Consider the following 20,669-nt stretch of genomic DNA (forward strand, 5'->3'; position numbering starts at 1 on the left):
GCATAGGCGCTCCATTATATTCAATGGTGGGAACTTTGCGGTCAGCGGTTGACCGCGAGTAACCTCAACCGCTGACCGCAAAGTTCCCACCATTGGATACAATGGAGCGCCTATGTGCTACATGTATCTCGAGTGCGCCGCCTGACAGCTCAGACGCGCACAGCCAATCAGGAGAGTGCCACGACGTGGCGCTCCCTGATTGGCTGAAGGAACCCTCTATGACAGCAGTCACGGGGGGTCCCGGCAGTCGGGAAAAGGGGTCCCATGTGTAAACATGGGACCCCTTTCAGTGCGTGGTCCGTGGTTTCCGTTTTTTTATTTTCCCAAGTACGTGGATTACAAACTATGAAGAGGACCGATCTACACTGGATTGTTGTGAGTATAATTTTACGTGGACAAGGGGACCGAGCCTGAATTCTACGTGGACAAGGGGACCGAGCCTCGTGTCAACATAGGTAAGTGTGTGTGTATGTTGGTATGCATGTATGTAATAAAGTTGTATTGTCACGGTGTGTGTGTACTGTTTTTATTTGGGTATTTTTATTGTAGTAGAACTACAGGTACCAGCGGGCCCGTTCTCCCCCCCCACCCCGCATGCTGGTACTTGTGGTTCTCCAAGTACCAGCTTGCAGGGGAGGCTTGCTGGGACATGTAGTTCTGCGACAAAAAAAAATATTCTTTATTTTTGACACTTGGCTATCAGCCTCCCCATCCGCCGCCCTTGGATGGGGGGAGGGGGGGATGGGACAGCCTCGGGCTTCACCCCTGGCCCTTGGGTGGCTGGAGGGGGGGACCTCTTGATTTAAGGGGTCCCCACTCCTCCAGGGTACCCCGGCCAGGGGTGACTAGTTAGTGATTTAATGCCAGGGCCGCAGGGACCTATATAAAAGTGTCCCCCGGCTGTGGCATTATCTCTCTGACTAGTGGAGCCCGGTGCTGGTGTTAAAAATACGGGGGACCCCTACGTGTTTTGTCCCCCGTATTTTTGGCACCAGGACCGGACGCAGAGCCCGGTGCTGGTTGTTAAAATACGGGGGATCCCCTGTCATTCCCCCCCCCCCATATTTTTACAACCGGGACTGGCTCAAAGAGCCCGAGGCTGGTTATGCTTAGGAGGGGGGACCCCACGCAATTTTTTTCAGGGTTTTTTGAACACTTTTGTGCCGTCCATGAAGTCGAATCCAGGACGCACACTATCGTCAATTGGTCCGTTTTTCGACAGCGAGACTGTCGAATCTGTTTTTTTATTGAATATGTCGAATTCGGGTCCCGGAGGCCGGGATTCGACTGTTGAATTGTGTCGAATCCAAAAACGGTCGAATTCCAGCCGGAATTCGACCGCAATTGCATATATCCCCTGGTGGGTAAAGTTTCCACAAAGTGGACTGTTCATCTATAAGCCTGATTCCCAGTTTCTGCACTAACCAAGGTGGGTTTCCTCTAGATTGCTATCTGCACATTTCCCTCTGAGTCTGAAAAATGCACTGAAACAATGCAGAACTAATAATAAAGTGAGCAAAACAATCAGATGTTGGTTTCCAATAATAGCACCATCTTCTGTCTGTTTTAGTGCAGCAGCACTGCCATCATAAAGTGGGAGGTGCAGGTTAAAATAAGAATTTACTTACCGATAATTCTATTTCTCGTAGTCCGTAGTGGATGCTGGGGACTCCGTCAGGACCATGGGGATTAGCGGCTCCGCAGGAGACGGGGCACAAAAGTAAAAGCTTTAGGATCAGGTGGTGTGCACTGGCTCCTCCCCCTATGACCCTCCTCCAAGCCTCAGTTAGGATACTGTGCCCGGACGAGCGTACACAATAAGGAAGGATTTTGAATCCCGGGTAAGACTCATACCAGCCACACCAATCACACTGTACAACCTGTGATCTGAACCCAGTTAACAGCATGATAACAGCGGAGCATCTGAAAAGATGGCTCACAACAATAATAACCCGATTTTTGTAACAATAACTATGTACAAGTATTGCAGACAATCCGCACTTGGGATGGGCGCCCAGCATCCACTACGGACTACGAGAAATAGAATTATCGGTAAGTAAATTCTTATTTTCTCTGACGTCCTAAGTGGATGCTGGGGACTCCGTCAGGACCATGGGGATTATACCAAAGCTCCCAAACGGGCGGGAGAGTGCGGATGACTCTGCAGCACCGAATGAGAGAACTCCAGGTCCTCCTCAGTCAGGGTGTGCCCCTGACCAAGTATCAGCTCGGCAAAGTTGTAAAGCCGAGACCCCTCGGGCAGCCGCCCAAGATGAGCCCACCTTCCTTGTGGAATGGGCATTTACATATTTTGGCTGTGGCAGGCCTGCCACAGAATGTGCAAGCTGAATTGTACTACACATCCAACTAGCAATCGTCTGCTTAGAAGCAAGAGCACCCAGTTTGTTGGGTGCATACAGGATAACAGCAAGTCAGTTTTCCTGACTCCAGCCGTCCTGGAAACTATATTTTCAGGGCCCTGACAACATCTAGCAACTTGGAGTCCTCCAAGTCCCTAGTAGCCGCAGGTACCACAATAAGCTGGTTCGGGTGAAACACTGACACCACCTTAGGGAGAAACTGGGGATGAGTCCGCAGCTCTGCCCTGTCCGAATAGACAATCAGATATGGGCTTTTTTGAGACAAACGCCGCCAATTCTGACACTCGCCTGGCCGAGGCCAGGGCCAACAGCATGGTCACTTTCCCTGTGAGATATTTCAAATCCACAGATTTGAGCGGTTTAAACCAATGTGATTTTAGGAATCCCAGAACTACGTTGAGATCCCACAGTGCCACTGGAGGCACAAAAGGGGGTTGTATATGCAGTACTCCCTTGACAAACTTCTGGACTTCAGGAACTGAAGCCAATTCTTTCTGGAAGAAAATCGACAGGGCCGAAATTTGAACCTTAATGGACCCCAATTTGAGGCCCATAGACACTCCTGTTTGCAGGAAAAGCAGGAAACGACCGAGTTGAAATCTCTTCATGGGGCCTTCCTGGCCTCACACCACGCAACATATTTTCGCCACATGTGGTGATAATGTTGTGCGGTCACCTCCTTCCTGGCTTTGACCAGGGTAGGAATGACCTCTTCCGGAATGCCTTTTTCCCTTAGGATCCGGCGTTCAACCGCCATGCCGTCAAACGCAGCCGCGGTAAGTCTTGGAACAGACATGGTACTTGCTGAAGCAAGTCCCTTCTTAGCGGCAGAGGCCATGAGTCCTCTGTGAGCATCTCTTGAAGTTCCGGGTACCAAGTCCTTCTTGGCCAATCCGGAGCCACGAGTATAGTTCTTACTCCTCTACGTCTTATAATTCTCAAAACCTTGGGTATGAGAAGCAGAGGAGGGAAGACATACACCGACTGGTACACCCACGGTGTTACCAGAACGTCCACAGCTATTGCCTGAGGGTCTTTTGACCTGGCGCAATACTTGTCCAGTTTTTTGTTCAGGCGGGACGCCATCATGTCCACCTTTGGTCTTTTCCAACGGTTCACAATCATGTGGAAGACTTCCCGATGAAGTCCCCACTCTCCCGGGTGGAGGTTGTGCCTGCTGAGGAAGTCTGCTTCCCAGTTGTCCACTCCCGGAATGAACACTGCTGACAGTGCTATCACATGATTTTCCGCCCAGCGAAAAATCCTTGCAGTTTCTGCCATTGCCCTCCTGCTTCTTGTGCCGCCCTGTCTGTTTACGTGGGCGACTGCCGTGATGTTGTCCCACTGGATCAATACCGGCTGACCTTGAAGCAGAGGTCTTGCTAAGCTTAGAGCATTGTAAATTGCCCTTAGCTCCAGTATATTTATGTGGAGAAAAATCTCCAGACTTGATCACACTCCCTGGAAATTTTTTTTTTCCCTGTGTGACTGCTCCCCAGCCTCTCAGGCTGGCCTCCGTGGTCACCAGCATCCAATCCTGAATGCCGAATCTGCGGCCCTCTAGAAGATGAGCACTCTGTAACCACCACAGGAGAGACACCCTTGTCCTTGGAGATAGGGTTATCCGCTGATGCATCTGAAAATGCGATCCGGACCATTTGTCCAGCAGATCCCACTGAAAAGTTCTTGCGTGGAATCTGCCGAATGGAATCGCTTCGTAATAAGCCACCATTTTTCCCAGGACTCTTGTGCAATGATGCACTGACACTTTTCCTGGTTTTAGGAGGTTCCTGACTAGCTCGGATAACTCCCTGGCTTTCACCTCCGGGAGAAACACCTTTTTCTGGACTGTGTCCAGAACCATCCCTAGGAACAGCAGACGTGTCGTCGGAAACGGCTGCGATTTTGGATATTTGGAATCCGCCCGTGCTGTCGTAGAACTACTTGAGATAGTGCTACTCCGACTTCCAACTGTTCTCTGGACCTTGCCCTTATCAGGAGATCGTCCAAGTAAGGGATAATTAAGACGCCTTTTCTTTGAAGAAGAATCATCATTTCGGCCATTACTTTGGTAAAGACCCGGGGTGCCGTGGACAATCCAAACGGCAGCGTCTGAAACTGATAGTGACAGTTCCGTACCACGAACCTGAGGTACCCTTGGTGAGAAGGGCAATTTGGGACATGGAGGTAAGCATCCTTGATGTCCAGGGACACCATATAGTCCCCTTCTTCCTGGTTCGCTATCACTGCTCTGAGTGACTCCATCTTGATTTGAACCTTTGTATGTAAGTGTTCAAAGATTTCCCATTTAGAATAGGTCTCACCGAGCCGTCTGGCTTCAGTACCACAATATAGTGTGGAATAATACCCCTTTCCTTGTTGTAGGAGGGGTACATTTGATTATCACCTGCTGGGAATACAGCTTGTGAATTGTTTCCAATACTGCCTCCCTGTCGGAGGAAGACGTTGGTAAAGCAGACATCAGGAGCCTGCGAGGGGGAGACGTCTCGAATCTCCAGTCTGTACCCCTGGGATACTACTTGTAGGATCCAGGGGTCCACTTGCGAGTGAGCCCACTACGCGCTGAAACTCTTGAGACGACCCCCCACCGCACTTGAGTCCGCTTGTACGGCCCCAGCGTCATGCTGAGGACTTGGCAGAAGCTGTGGAGGGCTTCTGTTCCTGGGAATGGGCTGCCTGCTGCAGTCTTCTTCCCTTTCCTCTATCCCTGGGCAGATATGACTGGCCTTTTGCCCGCTTGCCCTTATGGGGACGAAAGGACTGAGGCTGAAAAGACGGTGTCTTTTTCTGCTGAGATGTGATTTGGGGTAAAAAAAGGTGGATTTTCCAGCTGTTGCCGAGGCCACCAGGTCCGATGGACCGACCCCAAATAACTCCTCCCCTTTATACGGCAATACTTCCATGTGCCGTTTGGAATCTGCATCACCTGACCACTGTCGTGTCCATAAACATCTTCTGGCAGATATGGACATCGCACTTACTCTTGATGCCAGAGTGCAAATATCCCTCTGTGCATCTCGCATATATAGAAATGCATCCTTTAAATGCTCTATAGTCAATAAAATACTGTCCCTGTCAAGGGTATCAATATTTTCAGTCAGGGAATCCGACCAAGCCACCCCAGCGCTGCACATCCAGGCTGAGGCGATCGCTGGTCGCAGTATAACACCAGTATGTGTGTATATACCTTTTTAGGATATTTTCCAGCCTCTCAGCTGGCTCCTTGAGGGCGGCCCTATCTGGAGACGGTACCGCCACTTGTTTTGATAAGCGTGTGAGCGCCTTATCCACCCTAAAGGGTGTTTCCCAACGCGCCCTAACTTCTGGCGGGAAAGGGTATACCGCCAATAATTTTCTATCGGGGGAAACCCACGCATCATCACACACTTCATTTAATTTATCTGATTCAGGAAAAACTACAGGTAGTTTTTTCACACCCCACATAATACCCTTCTTGTGGTACTTGTAGTATCAGAAATATGTAACACCTCCTTCATTGCCCTTAACATGTAACGTGTGGCCCTAAAGGAAAATACGTTTGTTTCTTCACCGTCGACACTGGAGTCAGTGTCCGTGTCTGTGTCGACCGACTGAGGTAAATGAGCGTTTTACAGCCCCTGACGGTGTTTGAGACGCCTGGACAGGTACTAATTTGTTTGCCGGCCGTCTCATGTCGTCAACCGACCTTGCAGCGTGTTGACATTATCACGTAATTCCTTAAAATAAGCCATCCATTCCGGTGTCGACTCCCTAGAGAGTGACATCACCATTTCAGGCAATTGCTCCGCCTCCTCACCAACATCGTCCTCATACATGTCGACACACACGTACCGACACACAGCACACACACAGGGAATGCTCTGATAGAGGACAGGACCCCACTAGCCCTTTGGGGAGACAGAGGGAGAGTTTGCCAGCACACACCAAAAACGCTATAATTATACAGGGACAACCTTTATATAAGTGTTTTTCCCTTATAGCATTTTAATATATATATATACATATCGCCAAATAAGTGCCCCCCCTCTCTGTTTTAACCCTGTTTCTGTAGTGCAGTGCAGGGGAGAGCCTGGGAGCCTTCCCACCAGCATTTCTGTGAGGGAAAATGGCGCTGTGTGCTGAGGAGAATAGGCCCCGCCCCCTTTTCGGCGGGCTTCTTCTCCCGTTTTTCTGAGACCTGGCAGGGGTTAAATACATCCATATAGCCCCCAGGGGCTATATGTGATGTATTTTTAGCCAGAATAAGGTACTATCATTGCTGCCCAGGGCGCCCCCCCCCCCAGCGCCCTGCACCCTCAGTGACCGCTGCTATGAAGTGTGCTGACAACAATGGCGCACAGCTGCAGTGCTGTGCGCTACCTTATGAAGACTGAAGAGTCTTCTGCCGCCGTTTCTGGACCTTCACTTTTCGGCATCTGCAAGGGGGGTCGGCGGCGCGGCTCCGGGACGAACCCCAGGGTGAGACCTGTGTTCCGACTCCCTCTGGAGCTAATGGTGTCCAGTAGCCTAAGAAGCCAATCCATCCTGCACGCAGGTGAGTTCACTTCTCTCCCCTAAGTCCCTCGTAGCAGTGAGCCTGTTGCCAGCAGGACTCACTGAAAATAAAAAACCTAACAAACTTTTACTCTAAGCAGCTCTTTAGGAGAGCCACCTAGATTGCACCCTTCTCGGCCGGGCACAAAAATCTAACTGAGGCTTGGAGGAGGGTCATAGGGGGAGGAGCCAGTGCACACCACCTGATCCTAAAGCTTTTACTTTTGTGCCCTGTCTCCTGCGGAGCCGCTAATCCCCATGGTCCTGACGGAGTCCCCAGCATCCACTTAGGACGTCAGAGAAAATAAGATTATTTTATTTTCTGATATTCCTTTATCTGGCATAGTGTGATTTCAATAGTCTTTATCATATTTAATACACTGTTCAAAAGTTTTTGTGACAATTATAAACTGTGAACGGACAGCAGCAATTGGATACTCTGTTACGTGACAGAACATTTAACAAAAAATTCATGACAAAGTTTTTGTTTACAGTAGTGAGGCTTTTTTCTCTTCGAAAAATGAACTTTAATTAAAGCATTTTTAAAGGAGCACAATCAAATACTCAATACTCATTTTGTAGGTTGCTGCATGCAATTTTTATCTGTGAAACATATAGGACTACTTTCTTACCATTAAAAGTTTTAGTTCTTCCTCTGGAACTGGCTCCAAGTCAGGAACAGTGAAGGATTCTGGGAATTGCGCACCCCGGGCCAGCGCTTCAGCAGCTTTAATTGTGGTAGAAAAACACTCTAGCCATGCCCATTCAGCAGGGTTCCATGAGACAGACTCTGGTGGAACTAGGCGGTGGTGAGGAGGGATAGGTGGACTGCATAGGAGCTGATCTAGGTTTAAGCCCACTGCCAAAGATGCCAGGCACTGCATGTAAGGGCTATGCACCAACTGGTCCCCACATACAACATGAGGCTGAAAAATGAGAGACTACTGTTAGTAAAATGACTTGAAGAATATTGTACAGAGGATATATTTTTCCTCATTTTTTTTTCTCTGTCCATTATATCATACTTACACATAGGTGTTATTAGCATTACCACCATAGGGGAAAGTAACAAAAACAATAACATAAATAATGTTTTGATTTACAACAAAGCTTTAGGTGATACTTAAATAACACTTCAGAAAACAATTCAACAACCTGGGTGTCCCAATAATTAGATGAAGTGAGGTAGCTAATCAGGCAGAAATAAAACCATTAAGATTTAGGAAACCAATTTCTTCATGTAGTAGTAGAGAATGTTACTGGTTTTTAACTTGGTGGGAGAACTAATCTTAGGTACTGTGACATTTCTAAGCATTTAATTTGGTGTGAGGAATTAGAAGGGAACAATTTCAGTTTCTTACTCAGGTGGCAGAATTGTAAGGCCATGAATAGAAGCAATAAAATATAGCTGTAAGAAAAGTTTATATTCTAAACAAAACTTCATCATCATTGAATAAAGAAATAGTCCAGTAGGCATTAAAAGGAAAATATTAGACTGAGATATAAAGGTGTTGTGACTGTTATTATTTCAGGTACCTTTTCATATGCATATTGCTCTTGGAGCATGACAGGAAGACGCTCCAAAAATGTTTGCATGCAAGGCGCCATGTTCAGTCCCACAATCCCTTGTTGCTTTAGTGCTGTCCTGCAAGTGGCCAAAATGTGATTGGAGGACATCCACTCGGGTGTGCAGTTTACCACCAGAACATCCTGTAAAATGATAGAACATATGTGGTATCTTCTGTAGTACCTGTCTAGAGGCACTGTGACATATAGGGGTATATGCAATTGTGGTCGAATTCCCGAAATTGGCGAATTTCGGGTCATTTTCGACCAAAAAAAAAAATTCGCCTATGCAATGCAGTGCTTTCCGACCAAAAAACGGACTTTCAAAATTCGACTTTTTGAAATTCGACTTTTTGCAAATTCGACTTTTCTGCAATGATACAAGTGCTGCAATTCGACCAAAGCATATTCAATTCAAGTTTGGAAATTCGACAGCAGTGCTTTTAGACAGCAAATTCGTCATTTTCAATCCGCCACACTTTGGAGGGTGAAAACAAATAAAAAAATTTTAAACATGTTTTTTTTGGTGTTTTTTTTTGGGGGAATAGCAGATCTATTTATATTAGAAGGGATTAGGTACTTTTTTTTTTTTGGGGGGAGGCACAAATATTATTTATATATTTTTTAAAATATTATTTTTTTTTTTTTTTTTTTTTATTGCTGGAACGGTAAAATCAGAAAAAAAAATGGCGTGGGGTCCCCCCTCCAAAGCATAACCAGCCTCGGGCTCATTGAGCTGGTCCTGGTTCTAAAAATGCGGGGAAAAAATTGACAGGGGATCCCCCGTATTTTTAAAACCAGCACCGGGCTCTGCGCCTGGTGCTGGTGCCAAAAATACGGGGGACAAAAAGAGTAGGGGTCCCCCGTATTTTTAACACCAGCATCGGGCTCCACTAGCTGGACAGATAATGCCACAGCCGGGGGTCACTTTTATGCCGTGCCCTGCGGCCGTGGCATCAAATATCCAACTAGTCACCCCTGGCCGGGGTACCCTGGGGGAGTGGGGACCCCTTCAATCAAGGGGTCCCCCCCCCCCAGCCACCCAAGGGCCAGGGGTGAAGCCCGAGGCTGTCCCCCCCCATCCAATGGGCTGCGGATGGGGGGGCTGATAGCCTTTGTGATAAAAAAAAGATATTGTTTTTTCCATTAGTACTACAAGTCCCAGCAAGCCTCCCCCGCAAGCTGGTACTTGGAGAACCACAAGTACCAGCATGCGGGAGAAAAGCGGGCCCGCTGGTACCTGTAGTACTACTGGGAAAAAAATACCCAAATAAAAACAGGACACACACACCGTCGACAGTAAAACTTTATTTCACACTACCGACACACACATACTTACCTATGTTCACACGCCGACATCGGTCCTCTTCTCCATGTAGAATCCACGGATACCTGAAAAGCAAAGTTCAATATACTCACCTCAGGGTCCAGAGATAAATCCACGTACTTGGCAAAAAAAGAAAACGCAAATACCCGCTCCAGAACGGACTGAAAGGGGTCCCATGCTGACACATGGGACACCTTTCCACGATTGAGACCTGTCAGTGACAGCTGTCACTGACAGGTCTCTAAGCCAATCAGGAAGCGCAACTTCGTTGCGCTCACCTGATTGGCTGATCGCTGTGACAGCGCATCGCACAGCTCCCTCCATTATATTCAATGGTGGGAACTTAGCGGCTAGCGGTGAGGTCACCCGCCGGTCAGCGGCTGACCGGCGGGTGACCCCACCGCTAGCCGCAAAGTTCCCACCATTGAAAGTAATGGAGCGGCTTTGCGAGGCGCTGTCAGAGTACAGACGGCGTCCAGCCAATCAGGTGAGCGCCACGGCAGTAGCGCTTCCTGATTGGCTGAAGGGACATCAGTGACAGGAGTCACGTGATGTCCCGGCATTCGGGGAAAGGAGTCTAATGTGAAAACATTGGACCCCTTTCATTAGTCCGGTGGATCGTGTTCGGTTTGTTTTTTTACAAAGTACGTGGATTTACCTCTGGACCTGGACCTCTGGACGCTGGAAGGTGAGTATAATTTTTTGACAGGTACCCTCGGATCGTCGGAGATCGTTGCAGTCGGCGTGTCAACACAGGTAAGTATGTGTGTGTCGGCGTATGAAATAAAGTTTTACTATCAAGGTGTGTGTGTCCTGTTTTTATTTGGGTATTTTTTCCCCAGTAGTACTACAGGTACCAGCGGGCCCGTTTTTCTCCTGCATGCTGGTACTTGTGGTTCTCCAAGTACCAGCTTGCGGGGGAGGCTTGCTGGGACTTGTAGTACTAATGGAAAAAACAATATCTTTTTTTTTATCACAAAGGCTATCAGCCCCCCCATCCGCAGCCCATTGGATGGGGGGGGACAGCCTCGGGCTTCACCCCTGGCCCTTGGGTGGCTGGGGGGGGGGACCCCTTGATTGAAGGGGTCCCCACTCCCCCAGGGTACCCCGGCCAGGGGTGACTAGTTGGATATTTGATGCCACGGCCGCAGGGCACGGCATAAAAGTGACCCCCGGCTGTGGCATTATCTGTCCAGCTAGTGGAGCCCGATGCTGGTGTTAAAAATACGGGGGACCCCTACTCTTTTTGTCCCCCGTATTTTTGGCACCAGCATCAGGCGCAGAGCCCGGTGCTGGTTTTAAAAATACGGGGGATCCCTGGCCGATTTTTCCCCTGCATTTTTAGAACCAGGACCAGCTCGATGAGCCCGAGGCTGGTTATGCTTTGGAGGGGGGACCCCACGCCATTTTTTTTTCGGGTTTTTCCCCGTTTTTTAAAATCGCGGCAAAATCCGCCAAATCGGCCGATTTTCGCCCGCGACTCTGGCGAATCCGTTTTTCATTGCATATGGTGAATTCCGGAAGCCACCTTCCGGAATTCACCTGGCGAATTTGGTCGAATTGAAAAAACGGCGATAATTGCCGCGAATTCGCCCGCTATTGCATATACCCCTTAAGGAGTAAAATCATTTAGAAGCAAGGCAGAGTATTATTTAAAAAGGCTCATTCTTTCAGAACGCAAAAAAAGAAAGAAAAGGGATCACACAAAGGTCACCCAATTATTTATATGTGTGTGTGTGTTAAATTGCATATAGCTTACTGCAAGTCAGTTAAATCTGGTTACTATCCCAGTCAATATGAAGAAAATACACAACAGAAACAAGCAGTAGACTACCCTGGCAGTTATAGTAGATGCGATTATGTTAAAACATTAGTGGTGGATATCTGCTTAACAATGAAAAGATATGAGGTGGCTTCTCTTTACAAACACACGTATATTTATTACAGCTAACACATATTACAATACACAAAAACATTAAATAAAAAATAACAAACAGTAGCCTCTCTTTCAATAATATTGATCAAATTATGCAATAGACAATCATAGGTAGCTGCTGGTTAAGTCTCTAAAAATAGAAATTGATACACAGTATAAAAATGCAAAGTTCAGTTACCCGGTGTAGATATTATCCTGAAATCAGCAGGGCTTCAATGGTTAAAATAGTCATATTTATAGTGTTAAATCCACATACCAGGGTCCATAAGCTTGTAAATGCACCGGTAGGTCCACAAGCTTGTAAATGCACTGGTATAGTCTGTTCATTCAGCAAAAACTATTAGACAGCGCTGCTCTCCTGGATACACTGGGAATTTTTGGTAGTACAGCTCCAATACGAGAGTATAAACAACTTGCCCATAGACAGTGGCCTTCCCTTAGTCTTTCAGTAGTATGATACACACAGTAGCCTGGGAATCTGACACCTCTCTTACCCTGCGATGCCAGGTTTAAGCACGAGTCGTCATGCGTCATTTCCTAATCAGCCGAAGACGGTGAAGTCTCGCCGATAATGACTTGTAGCAGTATATAGCATGATCCATTCTCTGAATGTGCTAGTTACTGATTAGTCTGGTTTAATAGTAGCAGCTGCCAGAATGCTCTGTGTCAACATGTTTAATTCTTAGCTCAGAACTTTATCAAGACATGATGTTACCCCTGGGCTCTTTGTTACTTATAGTCTCATTAATTAATGACTTAATTAGTAACACTGGAGTCCATCCAGTTAGTTCTTTCAGAGTTCCACCCTAAATCTGGACACACACGATAAGATTATCTGTCCAATATATCTGGTTGGAACACAAACCTGGTAATGTTCGGGAGCAAATGACAAGTGACCATTTGCTCCCAAACACTGGAAAACAGACAAAAATGGACGTTCCAACAAATTGGTTAAATCCATTTGATTTAACCAAATCATCAAAAAGACTATTTTTGCCCATTTTCTGACTTTTGGGAGCAAATGGCTGCTTGTCATTTGCTCCCATACATTACCAGATTTTTGATCCAACCAGAAAGATTGGACAGATAATCTTATAGTGTGTATCTAAGTTTTATGCTGGGCACACACTTGCCGATATATTGGTTGTTAAACTGAACGGCTGATAAATCGTGGGTGCGTCGACAAGTGCATACTAGCGATAGGTCTGTGAACAATGTCACAGTTGGGAAGGCAAGTTCAAATGCCCGAACAGCTGCATGAGAAGGGCCAACATAAAGAGCAGCCGAACGGTAGGTCCACCGACATACAGATGGAGCCATGCTAATCGTGGCTCCGTCTGTGCTGGGGTGCACCCGCCTAGGCGTGCCTATTGTAGCGTCTGGGACACGTGTGTGAGACGTGCAAGCACCCCATTCACGGCAATGAGAGCGTCTCTGTGCACTGCTGTAGCGTGACTAGGCACCGAAACGCCTAGCTGTGCATGTTTGCGATGGAGCCGCATTATATGAGCGCAGCTCCATCTGTATCTATCAGGTATGTACCCAGGCTTAGAGACTGTATCTCTTTGTATTCCCAGATGTGTCAGCAGTTTTCATACTTCAATAGAAGTTATATTTTCACTTTAAGTAGTATGTTACAAATATATATTATTACAAATAAATGCCACAAATAAATTATAATATATATATACTTGTATCCTGAAGACAATCTCAATAGATTGAAACGTTGATACTTACTCTGCTTACGACTTGTTTTTCCTGAGTGCCGCATCCTACACCTTGACTATATATATATATATATAGGCGAAGCCATCTCAATTTTCTAAAAATATATTCCTTAAAAATGGAATAGTTATATATGTTTCAACAGTCAAAAATCTATTAACATAATTTCTCGTATTATAGCAACTGTATTGTGTTAATACAAACTTAGTTTGTAGTATCTTTTCCATTTATAGTATTTTAATTTATTTTGTCTTCTACAAAGAAGATCCCTGCCAGATGCACATTATAAGTAGCGTTAGCAGTAACTCCCCTGCAAAGTGTGTATACAGCTCTAATTTCTGATCTTGTCATCATAAAAGTTGTTACATTTCTGCTCTTACGACAACAAATAAAATGTTATAAGAATATGAAATTTACTCCTAGTAATCCTAAAAAGAGGAAAGAAATAATTCTAATTAACTCAATGTCAGATGGAACAGTGCATTGTTATGGGGGAGCCATACTGTTCTGTTGTATACACGAGATCACCAGAATGTGATCACAGCGCTGGATGCAATCACGCAACACACATCTGAAAACAGACCTCATATTAGTACACCCCATTTCATCACTAAACCTGACATGCAGTCTAAAGCCTCATTTAACCCATTAGGGTATAGGGGTTTTGTATGAAATACCTACAATCAAAATCCCAACGGTCAAAATCCCGACAAGGTCAAAATGCAGACATCTAAACCGTCGACGCAAGTTTTTCATAATTTTTGTTATTGTTTATGTCGACATAGGTCAACATGGACACCGTATAAGTGTGCCACGCCCACTCGTCATGCTTTGGCCATGGTGCTTTGCTGCGCTCGGCACACTATTATATTCCCCCCTCCAGGTCCACTGAGATGGTAAAGTATGAACAAGTCGGTTTCAATGAAAAAAATAATGACAAACTCATGTCTACTTTTTGACCTGTCGACATTGTAAATGTCGGTATTTTGACCTTGTCGGTATTTTCTTGTCGGGATTTTGACCATCTCAGGATTTTGACCATGTCGGTCGATGGTTGTCGGGATTTTGATTGTAAGTAAATTGACCGCATCCAGGGTATAGTGTATACTAGTTACCAGCCTGTCAAAAATGATGGAACAACAGTAATGTCGGTGCCAGCAGCTGTGCGCGCCCAAACAGAGCAATACTTGAATTGTTCTGTCGGGCTCCACCTAGTGCCTGCCGGTGCACAAAACACTTGAATTTCTCCCATAGAGGTGAGGAGCAGCGTTACCCTTTAATTATATAGGATAGTGTGAATATCCAGCCTGCCTCCCCTATGCATAATCTTTTAAATCTGTTGATCTCTCTCTTGGTTCTCTAAAATTGTTCAATAATTGTGAGCGATAAAAGCCTTAGGATCCCCCTCACTATAAATGTGACTATTTTCACTATTTGAGCCCTGCTGATTCCAGGATAATATCTACACCGGGTAACTGAACTTTTCCTTTATATACTACACATCATGGATAGATCACTATATTATTAAAAGACAGGTTATTGTATGTTATTTTTTTTTATTTTGTATTGTGTATTACCTGTAATAAATGTGTTTGTACAGAGAAGCCTCATATCTTTTTATCTATAAGCAGATATCCACTACCGTTTAAATATAATTACGTCTATATGCCAGCACAGTCTATTGCTTTTTTCTATTGTGTGGCCACTCTTTCATAATGTCAAATAAAATGTTCCCAGAAACTAAAGTTATGTACTTTAGTAATGCTAAACCTACTACTAAAAAGTCAGTGAGTAGAGTAAGTGGCACTGGCATGTCTATAATGGGTACAAGGAGTGCGGGGCACATGGTCCCCTGAGTCAACGGTGGGCCCATTCCACACCCCCTAAACCCATTGCATATCTTGCAGATGCCTCTGAAGAAACCACTGGAAAAATGTGTCTGCATCATTTTTACAGAGCTATGCACATGCACTGTAGAGAAATCAATGGGAAAAAGGCAAGGCTGCACATGCATCGGCTTGGGGAACCCAAAAGAAGACTTTACATGGACCCCTTCCTTAGATAAAAGATCCCTGGTAAGTCGGGGAGTAAATCTGACTGGATGGTGCAGCACTAATTGCTTGAAGGGTTGTGAGCATGAACTAAGACTTCTGTCTCTTTGTGAGCTAAATCTTTCATCTAAAGGATCAAATCAACCATATATAGGTGGAGATTCATAAAATCTTGGAGAGAGATAAAGTACCAGCTTCCATTTTATAGGCTGTGTTTGAAGAATGACGGACACAGTTTGTATCCTATGAACACTTTATCTCTCTTCAGAATTTGAAAAATCTCCCCCACAGTTCACAGAAACAATATATTGGTAAGTATTGTTGCCTCTATATTGAATATACAGTACGTTTCTATGCTGTATGCTGCTAATGAGGAACCGGACACATTAAGATGTGTACAGCTCTGCATATGTGTGGGTTTATATTATTTATGCATGCACTTTGATAATTATTCTTGCCCATTTACACTTACTTGGCAAACAACTCTGCACCACCTATGTGTGGTAGAGTAGGGACTGAGTAAGAAGAGTCCCTTGTGTATTCAATCAAATTACTTCCTATACCATTATAAGGTGAATATAGTTACAAGTGTGAGCGCACATATAGTTAAAAAAATTATGGTTAATTAGGCTGCTGGTTTAATAAAAAATATTTTATTCCTTAAAAACAAACTAAATAGACATTACTAAATAAAAAAGTAACATCACAATGGAAATCACAGTGTGAAAATATGCATATATCCCCGCTTTGGCCAATTAAGCTTTAGAAGCAATTAGTAATTTGCATGCATGCCGATAGGTTAGTGATTGGTTATAACAAAACACAGTGCTTGAATGTAATCTTAGTCGTTAAAATAAGATTTTACTTACCGATAAATCTATTTCTCGTAGTCCGTAGTGGATGCTGGGGACTCCGTCAGGACCATGGGGATTAGCGGCTCCGCAGGAGACAGGGCACAAAAATAAAGCTTTAGGATCAGGTGGTGTGCACTGGCTCCTCCCCCTATGACCCTCCTCCAAGCCTCAGTTAGGATACTGTGCCCGGACGAGCGTACACAATAAGGAAGGATTTTGAATCCCGGGTAAGACTCATACCAGCCACACCAATCACACCGTACAACTTGTGATCTGAACCCAGTTAACAGTATAACAACGTAGGAGCCTCTGAACAGACGGCTCACAACAAGAACAACCCGATTTTTTTGTAACAATAACTATGTACAAGTATTGCAGACAATCCGCACTTGGGATGGGCGCCCAGCATCCACTACGGACTACGAGAAATAGATTTATCGGTAAGTAAAATCTTATTTTCTCTAACGTCCTAGTGGATGCTGGGGACTCCGTCAGGACCATGGGGATTATACCAAAGCTCCCAAACGGGCGGGAGAGTGCGGATGACTCTGCAGCACCGAATGAGAGAACTCCAGGTCCTCTTTAGCCAGGGTATCAAATTTGTAGAATTTTACAAACGTGTTCTCCCCCGACCACGTAGCTGCTCGGCAGAGTTGTAATGCCGAGACCCCTCGGGCAGCCGCCCAGGATGAGCCCACCTTCCTTGTGGAATGGGCCTTGACAGATTTAGGCTGTGGCAGGCCTGCCACAGAATGTGCAAGTTGAATTGTGCTACAAATCCAACGAGCAATCGTCTGCTTAGAAGCAGGAGCACCCAGTTTGTTGGGTGCATACAGTATAAACAGCGAGTCAGATTTTCTGACTCCAGCCGTCCTTGAAATATATATTTTCAATGCCCTGACAACGTCCAGCAACTTGGAATCCTCCAAATCGCTAGTAGCCGCAGGCACCACAATAGGCTGGTTCAGGTGAAACGCTGACACCACCTTAGGCAGAAAATGAGGACGCGTCCGCAGTTCTGCCCTGTCCGAATGGAAAATCAGATATGGGCTTTTATACGATAAAGCCGCCAATTCTGACACTCTCCTGGCTGAAGCCAGGGCCAGTAGCATGGTTACTTTCCATGTAAGATATTTCAAATCCGCCGATTTGAGTGGCTCAAACCAATGGGATTTGAGAAAATCCAAAACTACATTAAGGTCCCACGGAGCCACTGGGGGCACAATCGGGGGCTGTATATGTAGTACTCCTTTTACAAAAGTCTGGACTTCAGGAACTGAAGCCAATTCTTTCTGGAAGAAAATCGACAGGGCCGAAATTTGAACCTTAATGGACCCCAACTTGAGGCCCATAGACAATCCTGTTTGCAGGAAATGTAGGAATCGACCCAATTGAAATTCCTCCGTGGGGGCCTTCCTGGCCTCGCACCACGCAACATATTTTCTCCAAATGCGGTGATAATGTTGTGCAGTCACCTCCTTCCTGGCTTTAACCAGTGTAGGGATGACCTCTTCCGGAATGCCTTTTTCCCTTAGAATTCGGCGTTCAACCGCCACGCCGTCAAACGCAGCCGCGGTAAGTCTTGGAATAGACACGGTCCCTGCTGAATCAGGTCCCGTCTTAGAGGTAGAGGCCACGGATTTTCCGTGAGCATCTCCTGAAGTTCCGGGTACCAAGTTCTTCTTGGCCAATCTGGAGCCACGAGTATCGTTCTTACTCCCCTTTGCCGTATAATTCTCAGTACTTTGGGTATGAGAGGCAGAGGAGGAAACGCATACACTGACTGAAACACCCACGGTGTTACCAGAGCGTCCACAGCTATTGCCTGAGGGTCTCTTGACCTGGCGCAATACCTGTCCAGTTTTTTGTTGAGGCGAGACGCCATCATATCCACCTTTGGTTTTTCCCAACGGTTCACAATCATGTGGAAGACTTCTGGATGAAGTCCCCACTCTCCCGGGTGTAGATCGTGTCTGCTGAGGAAGTCTGCTTCCCAGTTGTCCACTCCCGGAATGAACACTGCTGACAGTGCTATCACATGATCTTCCGCCCAGCGAAGAATCCTTGCAGCTTCTGCCATTGCTCTCCTGCTTCTTGTGCCGCCCTGTCTGTTTACGTGGGCGACTGCCGTAATGTTGTCCGACTGGATCAACACCGGCCGACCCTGAAGCAGGGGTTTTGCCAGGCTTAGAGCATTGTGAATCGCTCTTAGCTCCAGTATATTTATGTGAAGAGACATCTCCAGGCTTGACCATACTCCCTGGAAGTTTCTTCCCTGTGTGACCGCTCCCCAGCCTCTCAGACTGGCATCCGTGGTCACCAGGACCCAGTCCTGTATGCCGAATCTGCGGCCTTCTAACAGATGAGCACTCTGTAACCACCACAGAAGAGACACCCTTGTCCGTGGCGATAAGGTTATCCGCTGATGCATCTGCAGATGCGATCCGGACCATTTGTCCAGCAGATCCCACTGAAAAGTTTGTGCGTGGAATCTGCCGAATGGGATTGCTTCGTAAGAAGCCACCATCTTTCCCAGGACTCTTGTGCATTGATGCACAGACACTTTTCCTGGTTTTAGGAGGTTCCTGACAAGTTCGGATAACTCCCTGGCTTTCTCCTCCGGAAGAAACACCTTTTTCTGAACCGTGTCCTGAATCATTCCCAGGAACAGCAGACGTGTTGTCGGGGTCAACTGAGATTTTGGGAAATTCAGAATCCACCCGTGTTGTTGCAGCACTACTTGGGTTAGTGCTACTCCGTCCTCCAGCTGTTCTCTGGACCTTGACCTTATCAGGAGATCGTCCAAGTAAGGGATAATTAATACGCCTCTTCTTCGCAGAAGAATCATCATTTCGGCCATTACCTTGGTAAAGACCCGAGGTGCCGTGGACAATCCAAACGGCAGCGTCTGAAACTGATAATGACAGTTTTGGACCACGAACCTGAGGTACCCTTGATGTGAAGGGCAAATTGGGACATGCAGGTAAGCATCTTTTATGTCCAGGGACACCATAAAGTCCCCTTCTTCCAGATTCGCTATCACTGCTCTGAGTGATTCCATCTTGAACTTAAATTTTTTTATGTACAGGTTCAAAGATTTCAGATTTAGAATAGGTCTTACCGAGCCGTCCGGCTTCGGTACCACAATAGCGTGGAGTAATACCCCTTTCCCTGTTGTAGGAGGGGTACCTTGACTATCACCTGCTGAGAAAACAGCTTGTGAATGGCTTCCAATACCGTCGCCCTGTCTGAGGGAGACGTTGGCAAAGCAGACTTTAGGAACCGGCGAGGGGGAGACTTCTCGAATTCCAACCTGTAACCCTGAGATACTACCTGCAGGATCCAGGGGTCCACCTGTGAGCAAGCCCACTGCGCGCTGAAATTCTTGAGTCGACCCCCCACCGCTCCTGAGTCCGCTTGTAAAGCCCCAGCGTCATGCTGAGGGCTTTGCAGAACCCGCGGAGGGCTTCTGTTCCTGGGAAGGAGCTGCTTGCTGCCCTCTCTTACCCTTTCCTCTGCCTCGGGGCAGATATGACTGTCCTTTTGCCCGCTTGTTCTTATAGGACCGAAAGGACTGCGGCTGAAAAGACGGTGTCTTTTTCTGTTGGGAGGGGGTCTGAGGTAAAAAGGTGGATTTCCCGGCAGTTGCCGTGGCCACCAAATCCGATAGACCGACGCCAAATAATTCCTCCCCTTTATACGGCAATACTTCCATATGCCGTTTGGAATCCGCATCACCTGACCACTGTCGTGTCCATAAACTTCTTCTGGCAGATATGGACATCGCACTTACTCTCGATGCCAGAGTGCAAATATCCCTCTGAGCATCTCGCATATAAAGAAAAGCATCCTTTAATTGCTCTAAAGTCTGTAAAATACTGTCCCTATCCAGGGTATCAATATTTTCAGTCAGGGAGTCCGACCAGACCACTCCAGCACTGCACATCCAGGCTGAAGCGATGGCTGGTCGCAGTATAACACCAGTATGTGTGTATATACTTTTTAGAGTAGTTTCCAGCCTCCTATCAGCTGGATCCTTGAGGGCGGCCGTATCAGGAGACGGTAACGCCACTTGTTTTGATAAGCGTGTGAGCGCCTTATCCACCTTAGGGGGTGTTTCCCAGCGCGCCCTAACCTCTGGCGGGAAAGGGTATAATGCCAATAACTTTTTAGAAATTAGCCCTTTTCTATCTGGGTTAACCCACGCTTCATCACATACATCATTCAATTCCTCTGATTCAGGAAAAACTACAGGTAGTTTTTTCACCCCCCACA

At 46.3% G+C, this 20,669-nt stretch overlaps 1 protein-coding gene across 9 annotated transcripts in view; it reads right to left on the reverse strand.

Annotated features, from left to right (window-relative positions):
* Positions 1 to 20,669, reverse strand: part of HERC1 (HECT and RLD domain containing E3 ubiquitin protein ligase family member 1) — a 475,564-nt gene that overhangs the window by 81,472 nt on the left and 373,423 nt on the right. For all 9 annotated transcript variants that reach the window (XM_063926542.1, XM_063926546.1, XM_063926547.1 and 6 more), the window contains 2 exons: positions 8,472 to 8,645; positions 7,568 to 7,861 (listed from right to left, as the gene is read on the reverse strand). In XM_063926542.1, coding sequence (XP_063782612.1) covers positions 7,568 to 7,861; positions 8,472 to 8,645 — 468 coding nt within the window. The remainder of the gene's footprint in view (positions 1 to 7,567; positions 7,862 to 8,471; positions 8,646 to 20,669) is intronic.

This window comes from Pseudophryne corroboree, chromosome 6 (genome assembly GCF_028390025.1).
Source record: "Pseudophryne corroboree isolate aPseCor3 chromosome 6, aPseCor3.hap2, whole genome shotgun sequence".
In the NCBI taxonomy this organism is placed as follows: domain Eukaryota; kingdom Metazoa; phylum Chordata; class Amphibia; order Anura; family Myobatrachidae; genus Pseudophryne; species Pseudophryne corroboree.